The sequence below is a fragment of the Ovis canadensis genome, chromosome 14, assembly GCF_042477335.2.
Source record: "Ovis canadensis isolate MfBH-ARS-UI-01 breed Bighorn chromosome 14, ARS-UI_OviCan_v2, whole genome shotgun sequence".
NCBI lineage: Eukaryota > Metazoa > Chordata > Mammalia > Artiodactyla > Bovidae > Ovis > Ovis canadensis.
In genome coordinates this window covers 68,117,430-68,130,062 of record NC_091258.1, presented here as the reverse complement: position 1 = coordinate 68,130,062, position 12,633 = coordinate 68,117,430, and the positions used below count along the sequence as shown (strand labels likewise).

The 12,633-nt window shown below is 54.8% G+C and overlaps 1 protein-coding gene across 2 annotated transcripts; it reads right to left on the bottom strand.

Moving 5' to 3' along the window:
• Window positions 1-2,552: 2,552 nt before the first annotated feature.
• On the bottom strand, window positions 2,553-12,556 carry SYNGR4 (synaptogyrin 4). Of its 2 annotated transcripts, none has more exons than XM_069549350.1 (5): window positions 12,405-12,556; window positions 11,324-11,524; window positions 4,844-5,081; window positions 3,099-3,238; window positions 2,553-2,843 (listed from the first exon to the last, which is right to left on the bottom strand). In XM_069549350.1, exons 2-5 carry the CDS (start codon window positions 11,414-11,416, stop codon window positions 2,610-2,612), a joined length of 705 nt encoding a protein of 234 aa, XP_069405451.1. In that variant the 5' UTR covers window positions 11,417-11,524; window positions 12,405-12,556; the 3' UTR covers window positions 2,553-2,609. The 2 variants fall into 2 exon arrangements, with proteins under 2 accessions (XP_069405451.1, XP_069405453.1); XM_069549352.1 differs by having other exon boundaries at window positions 12,494-12,538.
• Between the last annotated feature and the right edge of the window lie 77 nt (window positions 12,557-12,633).

The window sequence follows — 12,633 nt, the reverse complement described above, 5'->3', positions numbered from 1 at the left end:
TGTGAAGTTCAAAGGAAAGTGAATATTTGCTGTGTTTCCCTCCAGACTGGCTTCACATCTGGTCTGTTTCCTTCACTCATGTTACCTGCCTGGTCCTTGTCAGCCTTTGGAGTTCTGCCCTGGATTCTGCCAGATCTCCTACATGTCTGCTAAGACCTTCCTTAGTGGGCCCCAGTTCTCCCCTAGGCTGGCTCTGGAAGCTTCAGGAGGCAAGGAGCTGGCATTTCTGAGCATTTCATGAGCACCAGGCAGAGTGTGTTGCATGGGTGAGCCTGCGGGGACCCTCAGAGGCCCCTCCCTTTGCTGCGGAGGAAACCGAGGCTCAGCAGGGGTGCGAGTAGCCGAGGTGGCGTAGGCACCCCAGTTTCCTCCTGCTGGATCCCGGGTGCTTAGCCGCTGCTGTGGAGCTTTGTAGATGTTTTCCCTTCCTTTCTTGTAAGCCCAGAAGCCTCACACGGAAGATGGAGGAGCAGGCCTGCTTTGGTTGATTCAGGGTTGGGAGCAGGCGTGTTTTTGACCACAGTCTGCAAACCATTGATCTAAATCCGGTCCGAGGCTCTGGTTTGACAGCCAGCCCAGCGCGGGCCCAGAGACATTAAGTGGCCCGTCCGAGGTGATCCAGCCAGTGACAGGGTGAGGACTAGAGCTTGGGGGTTCCTTCCGTCTCCCATGCCGGAAGCCTGCCCTCTGCAGGGTTGCTTCTTCCTCCAAGTGCCCATAGGGACCATAGCCTGTTTATTTCTGCACCCCTAGCACTGAGCACTGCCATGTGTGAAACAAAAAACGGGGACCACGGAGCCCATGCTGGTCTCCCCACAACTCACATCCCTTTGCCCAGTCTGTACCTGAGCCCTCTGCAGCCACCATGGCCCTTGTGTGGGTGTGTTTGGATGGCTGGCATAACATCAAACTTCCTTTTTTTTTTGTATTCCTTGCCAACCTATCCCACATAAAAATAAATGGATGTCCAGTTCTAGAAATACCAGAAGGTTCTAGAGCTGCACCGTTCACTATGATGACCATTAGTGCCTGAAATGTGGTGGCCCCAAGTCAGGGTGTGGTGTCTGTGTAAAATACATGAAGGGTTTAAAGAACTCAGTGCCTGAGAACGTAAGCTATCTGGCTAGTGACTTTTTATACTGATGATATGTTGAAATGATAACATTTTGGATGTGCATGTTAGTTGCTCAGTTGTGTCCAGCTCTTTGCAACCCCATGGACTGTAGCCTGCCAGGCTCTTCTGTCTACAGAATTCTCCAGGCAAAAATACTGGAGGGGGTTGCCATTTCCTTCTCCAGAGAGTCTTCCAAACCCAGGGATCGAACCTGGGTCTCCTGCATTGCAGGCAGATTCTCTACCATCTGAGCCACCAGGTAAGCCCCCAGTATTTTGGATACATGGGGTTAAATAAAATGTATATTCACTTCACTTGCCTCATTCAACTGTTCATCCTGTGGCCAGGGGACAAACTTAAATGCCCCATTTCCCTGACACCAAGGCTCAAATTTTACTTCTATCGGACAGCACTGTTCTATTTTTTTATTTTTATTTTTTGGCTGCCCTGCTGCTTGTGGGATCTTAGTTCCCTGACAAGGGATCGAACCTGTGCCCCCTGCAGTGGCAACACAGAGTCCTAACGGCTGGACACCCAGGGAAGTCCTGGACAGCACTGCTCTAGACGTCCCGGGCCACCGTGCTGAACGCTGGGTGCTGAGTGAAGGCTGCCCCTTCCCGGCCCCCACCACTCCCTTCATGGGAGCTTCACCCATTGGAGTCATCTGCTCAGAGTCTTGTGACCCAAGCACAAGACCCTGATCGGCTTCGGGGTTCTGGAAGAGGATTCCTTTCTCCCCAAACAAGCTTTCAAATATTTGAGGACGAGTATCTCCTCTGATGTCGGTCAGGGACTTGTCATCCTCTAGTCCTTAAACGACTCCTCACTCAGCGTGGTTTTGAGCTGAGGAGGTGTCACTGGGGTGAGTTAAAGAAGGGTGGGCCCTCACTGGGCAGCCAGGGGGGCCTGAGTGTTGGTCCTGGTTCTCCTGCCCTCTCCACCGGTGGAAGCATCTTGTCTGTGAACCTGAGCTTCTTCGGCTGGACAATGGGGCACCTCCTGCCTCCCTCCCATGGCCAGTGCGAGCGGTAAAGGGCTCACTGTGCGCAGGCCCGGAAGAAGGGTTTCCTTTCCCTCCCATCACTGTCTGTAGCTGTCAAGATGGCACCCAAGGGACTTCCCTGGGGGGCCAATGGCTAAGACTCCAGGCTCCCGGCACCGGGAGCCCAGGTTTGATCCCAGGTCGGGGAACTAGATCTCACACATCAAAACTCAGAGCTCCCATGCCGCAACTAAAGATCCCACATGTTGCAGCTAAGACCTGGCACAGACAAATAAATAAGTAAAACTAAATATTTTTTAAAAAGTGACACTCAGATGGAGAGTCTGGGAGGTGGGATGGAAATGGGACCTGCCGCAGAGACACCCCCTCCCCACAAGGAGACCCCTGGCCGCTCGAGGGACTGGAGAGGAACAGATGTGAGAGGACAGAGGGCTGTTTTCCGAAACCCTTCTGGAGGGAGGATTCTATCTTTATTGGTGTAAACAAGGCTCTCTAGTTGTCGGGCATCATGGCGAGGCGGGGGGCCATCGGGGTGCTCAGATAGGGGGACAGGGAGGAGCTGGCATAGCTCGGGCCGTGGGGGCCAGTGGTGGGCGTGTTGACCGGGCTGGCGGCAGACGGCGGGGAGAGGGAGGTCAGGACCACACCACCCTCGTCCAGGGAGCGCTTGTAGGGGACCGGGGCATCGTTTCGGAGCTCCTGGAAGGCCAGGTAGGCCTGGAATATCTGCAGGCAGAGGAGGGTAAACTGGAGGCTGGCTGGGGCGGGCTAGGGAGGGGGCCACGGGGCCCAGCGCTCCCTGAAGCTGGGCTTCGTCTGCCAGGAAGAAGGTGGGGGGCCTTCCCCATCTGCCCGAGACACAGAAGGGGCTTGCAGAGGCCTGGGTGAGCTTTAAGAGCGGTTAGGTTCTTGCCCTGTTAACCCACACCACCCGCCCTGCCCTGCTGGGGGAGTAGGGATGGGAAAGGGGGCCCTCCTCACCCAGATGAGGATGGAGAAGAAAGAGAAGGTGATGGCGGCCTTGGCGCTGTTGCTCCCCAGGAGGAAGTATCTGGGTGGCGAACGGTGCCACTGGTTGGCCAGGAAGCAGAATCCCACAGCCCAGATGGCTGCCCAGATGACTGGGGGGTCGAGGGAGAGAAGAGGGGCGGGGTGGGGGGGGACGGTGGGCTCAGGAAGGGTGGGGGCTGAGGTCTCCACTGTGGCCTCTCCCTCCCAGCCCTCTTTAAAGAACCGCCCGGAGTGGGCTGCTCCATCTGCTGTGGGGGTCGGCAGCCACCTGTGACTTTTTCCATTTCAATCAATTAAAGATTTCAGTCCATTAAAATAGATTATTAAAAAAATTTTTGGGACTCCCCTAGTGGTCCAGTGGTTAAGACTTCGCCTGCCAATGCCAGGAACACAGGTTCAGTCTTCGGTCCAGGAGGAAACCACATGCCTTGGAGCAACTAAGGTTGTGGACCACAACTTCTGAAGCCCTCACGCCCTAAGGCCCGTGCTCCGCAACAAGAGAAGCCACTTCACTGAGAAGCCTGTGCACCGCAGCTAGAGAGTGGCTGCCGCTCGCCGCGACTAGAGAAAGCCTGAGTGCGCCAATGAAGACCCAGAGCAGCCAAAAATAAATAGGGAAGGGAAAAAATTTTTTTTAAATTTCCACCCCTTGATGGCACTGGCCAAACTTTGAGTGCTCAGCGGCCATGCATGGCCCGTGGCTTCCGTGCTGGGAAGCCCAGGCACAGAACAGCTCTGCCCTCACAGAACCTTCTTTTGGATGTTGCTGGACTCAGTGATCTTTAGGGGCCCACCTAGCCCTGAGTCTCTGGAACTGGGCAGGTGTGGAAGAGGAGAGGAAGGAGCCTGAGGCATGAGAAAAAGGAACAAGCAAGTGTTGGGCGCTGTGTGCCAGGCTCTGTCTAAGGTGCTCAGCATTGGTCAGGAGGCTAGGCTTGGCTTGGAAGCCTGGATCTGCCGCTCAGGGTCCGATTATACAACCTCCGTGAGCCTCTGTGAAATGGGAATCTGAACAGGCCATGCTTCCTCAGGTGGTTCTAAGGAAGAAAGGAGACGGGCTATGGGGTGCCCTTGACGCGGTGCCATGGCACGTGGGGGCGTGCCCGGGAAGTGTCAGCATTACCACAGGTGTCCTTTCTTGCCTTTCATCCTCAGAAAAATCCTGGAGGGGGTTTTTGTTTTGTTTTTGGTTTTTGGCCATAACCACATGGCACGTGGAACTTCCCTGACCAGGGACTGAGCCAGTGCCTTCTGCAGTGGAGGAACAGTCTTAAACACTGGACCACCAGGCAGTGGGGGTTTCTATCCCAGCTTCTATGGAAGCTCAGAGAGGGGAGGAGACCTGCACATCAAGGCTGCGCCGGAGGTGAGATTTCAAACCCTGCTCTGCCTGGCGCTGTGCTCTGCACTCTGCCTCCCGCCACTGGTGGCTTTTCAAGAAAGGCTGTGAAGAAGGGAGGTGAATGCCAAGAGAAAGCTGGGCAGAAAGAGAGGCTTCTAGAGTTACCCTCAGGGTCAGAAGAGGTGACCTTTGCACTAAGTCTGAGGGATGGGCAATGATTCCCTGAAATGGTGGGTGCAGAAGAGCTTCGAGAAACGAGGGACGAAGCTCTGGGTCACAGGCGGAGGATGCTCTGAGGTGGCGTCCTGGGGGCCCGGGGAGCCTGGGGGTGGGGGCTGGGAGCTTGGGGCGGGCAGTGTTGGGGCTCACTCACCGGCCAGGATGAGGTCCAGGAGCTGGAAGGCTGTCTTGAAGCGGGTGCTGGAGAGGCGGACCTCGTGGGCGTCCAGGGCCAGGAAGGCCAGCGAGCTGAGGAAGGACAGCAGGCCAGCCCCCACAGCGAAGCTGCAGGCCGCGCTGTTGCTGTTGAGGACGCAGTGCAGCTGTGAGTTGTCGGTCTTGTTCTGATAGCCGTCAGTCAGCAGGGAGGAGAACACGATCAGGGAGAAGACCTGTGGGTGCGGGGAGGGGCAGGGGCAGTTTCCAGAGCCGGAATGGAGCTCCGTGTCTTCCCAAATCCGCTCCTCATCCCTCATCCCCATCACTGAGTCGGGGGCGGGGGGCGGGGCAGGGTCTGCCGTCCACTCCCCCAGTGGTTCCAAGCCCTCCCTCCCGGTCCTCTGAGCCTCCATCCCGGCTCGGCTCGGGCCTCATCCCACCTGCTGGGGCCCTGCCCCAGCCTTGCGCCAGCCGCCCTGACTCCAAGTCTCCCCACTCAGCTCCCCAGGGAAACTTCCACACTCTGCCCATCCTGGCTCCCAGCACTGCCTGCCCCTCCGCAGCCCTTCACCTCTCCTCACCCCACAAACAAGTACCCGCCGCCAGACCCAACACGAAATGCTTATTAGCACATCACCCGGGACACAGGAAGAGTGAGCAATGAGTCTCTGCCATCCTGTTGATCCCACCTGCCTCCCAGCCCTTCCCTCTGCCTGCCACTGCTTCCTCCTCCCTCCCCGCTCAGCTAATTCCTCTCCATTTTCAAAAAGGAACTTGTGAAATATTCCAAAGACACAGAAAAGAATGAAGGAAACGTAACCAACAGTGAGAACCTGACAAACGTTCCCCTTTGGCTCCAAGATTCTTTAAAAAACAAAAAACTGTTTTGGCAATGCCACACAGCTTACAGGATCTCAGTTCTCTGACCAGGCATCGAACCACGGCAGTGACAGCACCAAATGGTAACTACTAGGTCACCAGGGAAATCTCAAGGCTTTTTTTTTTTTTTTTTAAAGCAAACACAGGGATTTCCCTGGTGGTCCACTGATTAAGAATCCACCTGCCAACGTGGGGGACACGGGTGCAGTCCCACATGCCACAGAGCAACTAAGCCCATGCAGCGCAACCACTGAAGCCAAGTGCTGTAGAGCCCGTGCTCTGCAACAAGAAAACCCACTGCAATGAGAAGCCCACACGCCACAACTAGAGAGTAGCCCATCGCTCGTCGCAACTAGAGAAAGCCTGCATGCAGCAATGAAGACCCAGTGCCGCCGAAAACAAATATGTAAATAAATCAAATCAAACTTAAAAAACTTTAAAAAGTAAAGCAAATACAGCCTTGGGACTTCCCTGGTCAGGAAACTAGTGCCACCCGGTGTGGCCAAAAAACAAGCAAACGCAGTCTCACTGGTATGCTGGTCCTGTCGCCTCTGTGGGCACTGCACTCTGCACACCGGGGTAGCACCATCTGCCTCTACTGCCGGCGTCTGCTGTGTCCATCGATGAAACCTCCAGTGTACTTCACCAGCCCGTGTCATCCTTACAGTCACCCTAGGATGTGGGCGCTGCCAACAGTCTCTCTTTTTTTAGATAGTGGAGCTGAGGCACAAAGAAGGTGGCGAATGGCACAGAGCCCATCAGCTATGAGGGGGCAGCGCCTGGATCTGAACCCAAGCTGTCTGGCTCTTGAATCCGCTTTGCGCACGTACATGCTGTGCATAGTCGATCGGTTGTGCCCGACTTTTTGCGAACTCATGGACTGTGGCCCACGAGGCTCCTCTGTTTGTGGGATTCTCCAGGCAAGAATACTGGAGTGGGCTGCCATTTCCTTCTCCAGAGATCCAACCCAGAGATCGAACCCAGGTCTCCTGCACTGCAGGATTATTTACCATCTGAGCCACTAGGGAAACCCTGAATCTGCCCTAACTCCTGCTATGAACGTATCTGCCTGGACCAGATGCCTGGAGGACAGTGGTTCCTGTCACCGTGATTCAGGGACAATTTGAAGCTCTGGTGGCTTGTCCTTGACGGTCACAACACAGCCTGGTGGGGTGACACCAGCTATGGAAGGAACCGGTGTGTATGTGTTGGGAGGTGGGAGCTGGTCCAGGGAGTGCTTTCTGAATGCGGGGAGGCCTATAAGAACAGGCAGGGTGAAGACTACAGAGTGGGATGATCTCTGGGGTTCGGGAGGGAGCAGCGGTGGGGCAGGGTCGGCTCCAGGTGTGTGAAGGCCCCTCTGGGGCCATGCAGAGATGGACTCCGGTGAGACTGGAGACCAGGAGGCCGGGAGGCTGGGGAGAAAGCTGGGGCCTGCAGCTGTGGAGGGAGTCAAGATTTGAGCAGAAAATGAACCCAGGGGGCTGGATTTAGGAGGAAGTAAGGTTTGATCTGAACTGCACCTTAACTGATAAGTTTTGGGGGAGGGATAAATTGGGAGACTGGGATTGACATGTATACACTGCTATATATAAAATAGATCACAAGTAAGGTGGCTCACAAGTAAGGGAGATGGTGAAGGACAGGGAAGCCTGGCGTGCTGCAGTCCACGGGGTCGCAAAGAGTCTGACACGACATAGTGACTGAATAACAGGTGGCTCAGTGGTAAAGAATCTGCCGGCCAAAGCAGGAGACCTGGGTTCTATTCCTGGGTTGGGAAGATCCCCTGGAAGAGGAAATGGCAACCCACTCTGGTATTCTTGCCTGGGAAATCCCGTGGACAGAGGAGTCTGGCAGGCTACAGTCCATGGGGTCACAAAGAATCAGACACGACTTAGCAACTAAACCACAAAACAAAGGACCTACCGTATAGTATGGGGAATGCTACTCAATACTCTAATGGCCTGTATGGGAAAAGACTCTAAAAAAAGGGTGGATATATATGTATGTATAACCGAATTACGTTATACAGATTCAGTATACTGATTCCTGAAACAAACGCAATATCAACTATAATCAACCACACTCTAGTAAGAATTAAAAAGAAAAAACTGAGGAGTTTTACAGGCAGACAGGAGGAAGGGCATTCCAGGCAGGCTGAACCATGTGTGCAAAAGCCAGCTGCTGCCGAGTGAAGCTCCTGCAGGGGTTGGAGAGAAATCTTAGCTGAGGGATCTGGTATGAAGTGAGGCTGGAAATGCAGGTGGGGAGGCCAGACCCTCAGAGGCCTTGAACACCAAACGGAGGGGACTGGACTTGGGAACCATGGAAAAAATTAAATTTCTCACTTAGGCTTAAATTTATGCATGGCAGGGCTCTCAGCAGAGGATGGCCAGGGTTAGACCTGGGGGTTCAAGGCAAACTCCAGGGTCATGATGGATGGGAAGGGGCTCCTGGGAATCCTGTGAGATTTAGGACGCGACATTAGATTTGGTGATTGATTGGATGTGGTGGTGCCTGGAGATGGGAGGGAGGGAGGAGACAAGGGGAAGGAAGTTCATTAGAATTTGAACTCCTGGACAGGGTGTACGTGGGACCCTTCTGTCTGCACCCAGGACCCAGTGCCAGGCTGGACCTCCGCACACGTGTTGGAAGAGTGAATGACTGGCCCTTGTTTTCGGCTTTTGCCCTGCCCTTTAGAGTAGGAGCGGGGAGGCAAGGATTGCCCCTAAACTCCTCAGCCTCTGTCCATCCGCCTCTCTCCTTTGTCTTACTTGCCTTCTCTGAATAAGAACAAACAAAATAATAATGACTTTGTTGTTGTTGTTCAGTTGCTATGTCGTGTCCGACTCTTTGGCCCACCAGGCTCCTCTGTCCACGGGATTCCCCTGGCGAGAATATTGGAGTGGGCTGCCATTTCCTTCTCCAGAGAATCTTCCCAACTCAAGGGTTGAACCTGAGTCTCCTGCATTGGCAGCTGGGTTCTTTACCGCTGAGCCACCAGGGAAGCCTAGTAATAATGACTAGTCTCTCCTTTCGTCCAGCACTTTAGCTCTAAGGGAGGGTATTCACATCCATTCCGTTTCAGGGCTGCAGCACTGAGTCTGCAGGAGGGGAGCGTCTTGCCCTGCTGGTCCGAGACAGAGACAGGTCAAGGACAGGAAGGCTCATTGATCATTTTTGAGCCCAGATACATTTTACCTGCGCCACCTCCCTGCAGCCTCGCTCCAGTCCCGCATGCTCGAGGTTACAATAATTCATTGCTGTTTCACAGGTGATAAATAGAAGCCTTGATGGCGCAGTGGAAAGAGCCAGACGTGTCTGACCCCACCCGCTGGGTGGACCTGGGCCAATTACTCACTGCTTGGCACCTCAGTTTCCCTGTCTGTCCTGTGCCCCAAAGAGGTGGGGGACTGGCCCTGAAGGTAATTCTCATGACTGGCCAGAGAGGAGACGTGTCCTCTCAATGTGAGTCATGGAGAGATGGGATTGGAATCCAGCCCCCCTGACTTCCGGGTCCGTGGGCTGTCTGTCTGCTGACCGCCCCCCGTCCCCAAATCCTTGGGCTGCTGTTGGACACCCAAGAAGGGGGCTTGGCTGGGCTCCAACCCTCTGAAGCCCGAGTGCGACCTCCTTCCACACCCTTCCTGGCCTGTCCCCAGCGAGGGAGCAAAGATTCATCAGTTAAGGCACCAGCTGGCGGGCGGCTGTGAGAAGGACAGGAGCACCAGCTGCCCAGAGACTCCCTACTGAGGAGCCAGGCCAGGGGGGGAAGGAGAAGAGGGCGGCGGGCGGGAGGAGGGAGGCAGCAGGCAAAGTCCGTGACTGAAGAGTCTGGCAAGGTTGGCGGCCCTTCCCCCCAGCCCTTCTCCACACCAGTCCACACCAGCTGGGCCTCCTTCTCCCTCACCTCCCGCCCTTCTGAAGCACTGGAAACCTGCGCATCCTTGGGACTTGCCCGCCAGCTGGGTGATGTCCTTGGGCAAGTCACTCAACCTCTGTGAGCCTTGGTTTCCCCTTGGGTCCAGCAGGCGTCAATGCCCACGTCATAGGGTCATGGTGAGGAGCGGAAATGCTGACACCACCGAGGGACTGGGAACTGGGGCGTGGAAGGCGTTTTCCCCGCTTCCCTGGGGTGACGACGATGGAGATGAGTCCCCACCACCCTATGCCTCCCCCAACCCATCTCTCTGCTTGATCCTAAGTTGGTCCCAGTAATCACTGCTATTGAAGGAATGATGACTACTTGCCAGGCCCACGGTGACAGGCTGAGAGGCACTGATTTCATTTGGACATACAGTCTTTCCTGATGAGCAGGAAGGACTAGACACATGAGGGTCTGGAGGTTCAGAGAAATCAAGTTTCTGGTTCAAGGTCACACAGCCCTAGCATGACCAGGCAAGTTATCAAATAAAACGGGGTACTTTTGAGACTTAAAGGAGGTGCTGCTGATAATCACGTCAGGACTGAGCCAGGCAAGCAGGGGAGGATGTTGCTCTATGTGGACACCATGTGGCCAAACTAGGATCCTCAGCCAGGCCTGATCGAGCCTTCTGGAATAGGACCCTGGGTTCAATTCCAGATATTCCCCCTACTCCCCTGACCCAGATCAAGTCTCATCATCTCTCTGGGCCTCAGTTCCCAACTCTGCCAAAGGAGCACCATGTAGGCTACACAGTGTAAAGCCCAGAGTCACAGTTCTAACTCCTCAAGCACTGAGGTCCAGAGAAGGGCAATGAGCAGGTCAAGGTCACACAGCAAAGTCAGGGGCTCAGTGAGGATTTGCCCCCAGGTGTCTTGACTCTTCGGGAATGTGGTAATGACTAAACAAATGCAGGTAAAGTCCTTGCTTGGCACCGTGCCTGGCACACAGCGACCACCCACCCCTCTGGCATCCTAGGTCTGAGAGGTGGAAAATGAATGGGCTGTATTCTCACAGACCCCAGTTTGAGTCCCTGCCTCTTACTGTGTGACCTTAGCCAACAGTGTTCATTGGAACTTTCTGCCATGATGGAAATGTTCTAGATCCTCACTGTCCAATATGAGAGCTGCCAGTCACATGTGGCCACTGAAATGTGGCCACTGTGACTGGGGAATTAAAAAAATTTTTTTCTGGCTGCACCATGCAGATTGTGGGATGTTAGTTCCCAGACCAGGGAACAAACTCCAGCCTCCAGCACTGGAAGCATGGAGTCTTAACCACTGGATCGTCAGGGAAGTCCCTGAATATTTTATTTTCATTAGTTTAGATTAGAATAGTCACATGTGGCTTATGGTTACCCCCTTGGACAGCTCAGCCTTCAAAAAAATTATTTAACTTTCTCTGATCCTCAGTTTTCTTCTCTCAAAAATGGGGCTCCTGAGCACCCACTTTACGGCATTCTTTCTTCCCAGGAGAGTTGATAAACGCTCAGAATACTGCAGGGCCTAAAGTTAAGATTCTCAGTAAAGGGTGACTTCATTTACAAGTTCCTTTTGGCTTTGTTCCCCTAGCTGGCCCTTCCTTTCCTCCCACCACCCTGTGCACTGGGTCTGAGAGCTGAGAACCCCTATTTCATGTCACCCACAGGGCAGCCGGCCCACAGGAGGGCCTCACCCCTGCAAAGATCCGTGTGATCGTCTTTGGCCTCTTGAGAAACTGCACAGCTTCACTGTCGGCCAGGTCCTGGAGGCTCTCCGGGATGTGCATGGCGGCTGCTCTGCTGCCCGGGCCCTGGGAGGCCAGAGCAGGGATGCTGGGTTCTGCCGGCTGGGCACTGCCGTCTGCAGGTTCCAGGCCCACCCTGGGGCTCGGCTGCTGCAAGACAACAGGGATGGTGGGGGGTGGTTAGAATCCAAGGTGCAGGGTAAAGGGGCTGCCAGGGATCCCAGGAGGAGGGGGTATGGGATGGAAGAGTATTGGGGAGGGTACCAGGATGGGGTTCTGTGGAGTGAGGGGTCTGCCAAGGGTCCCAGGAGAAGGGGGCAGGGGATGACAGAGGGTTCTTGGGGTCTCAGGACAGGGTTATATGGGGTGAGGGGTCTGCAGGGTTCTTAGAAATTGGTGCATGGGGTGAAAAAGCTGTAAGGAAGCCCCACCTCCAGGTGGGGGCAGAGGGTGAAAGGGTGGTTCGATGGTCCCGAGTTGGGGTGCAGGCTGAGGGGGCTTCAGAGAATTCCAAAGTGGGGTACAGGGTGAGGGGGCTGCTGAGGATCCTAGGAACTAGGAATGTAGGCTGAGGAGGATGTAGGGTGAGGGGGCTTCCAGAGTCCCAGAAGTGGAGGGGCAGGGTGGGGAGATCTTGGGCCAGGGAGGAGAGGGGAAAGGGTAGGATATTGGGGTGATGTCTCTGACACAGGAGCCAGAGTGCCCATTTTAAGAACTGTGTTAATGGGATTTTTGAGGGATGAGGGGTGCTAGAATGGCGGTCAGAACACCTGGGAGGTCTGAAAACAGGATTCCTTTCAGATTTGGGGGCAACAGCACGCAGAGCAGAGACCCCAGGCACCTCAGGGTAGATTTTAGGCTGTCCTGGTGATGGGGTGATTGCCTTAGAATCAGGACCTTCCCTTAGAATTCAGCTCCATCTTCATAAAAGTGCTTCTCCTCAAGTTTGGACCTCAGATGTGTGGGGAACATGGTCTCCGAACTCAGCTGTCCCCTCATAATGGAGGCCAAGCCCCTGGCGCTAAGCTACCTTCAGAGAATCCGGGTTCTTCCTTTAAGGCGTGGAATGGGGGTGGTGAAGGTTCGGGGAGATGTTGCCTGATACAGGGTCAGCCTTACTCTGGAGGCCGGGTTTAAGTCACCTGCAGGCCGGATCTTCCTTCCGCCCACCCTCCCCGCCTGGTCCCCGGCACCACCTCAGCCTTCTTTTTCTTCCTCTTTTTCCCGCCTTTTCGTTCCTCTACAGCTGATTGGCTGCG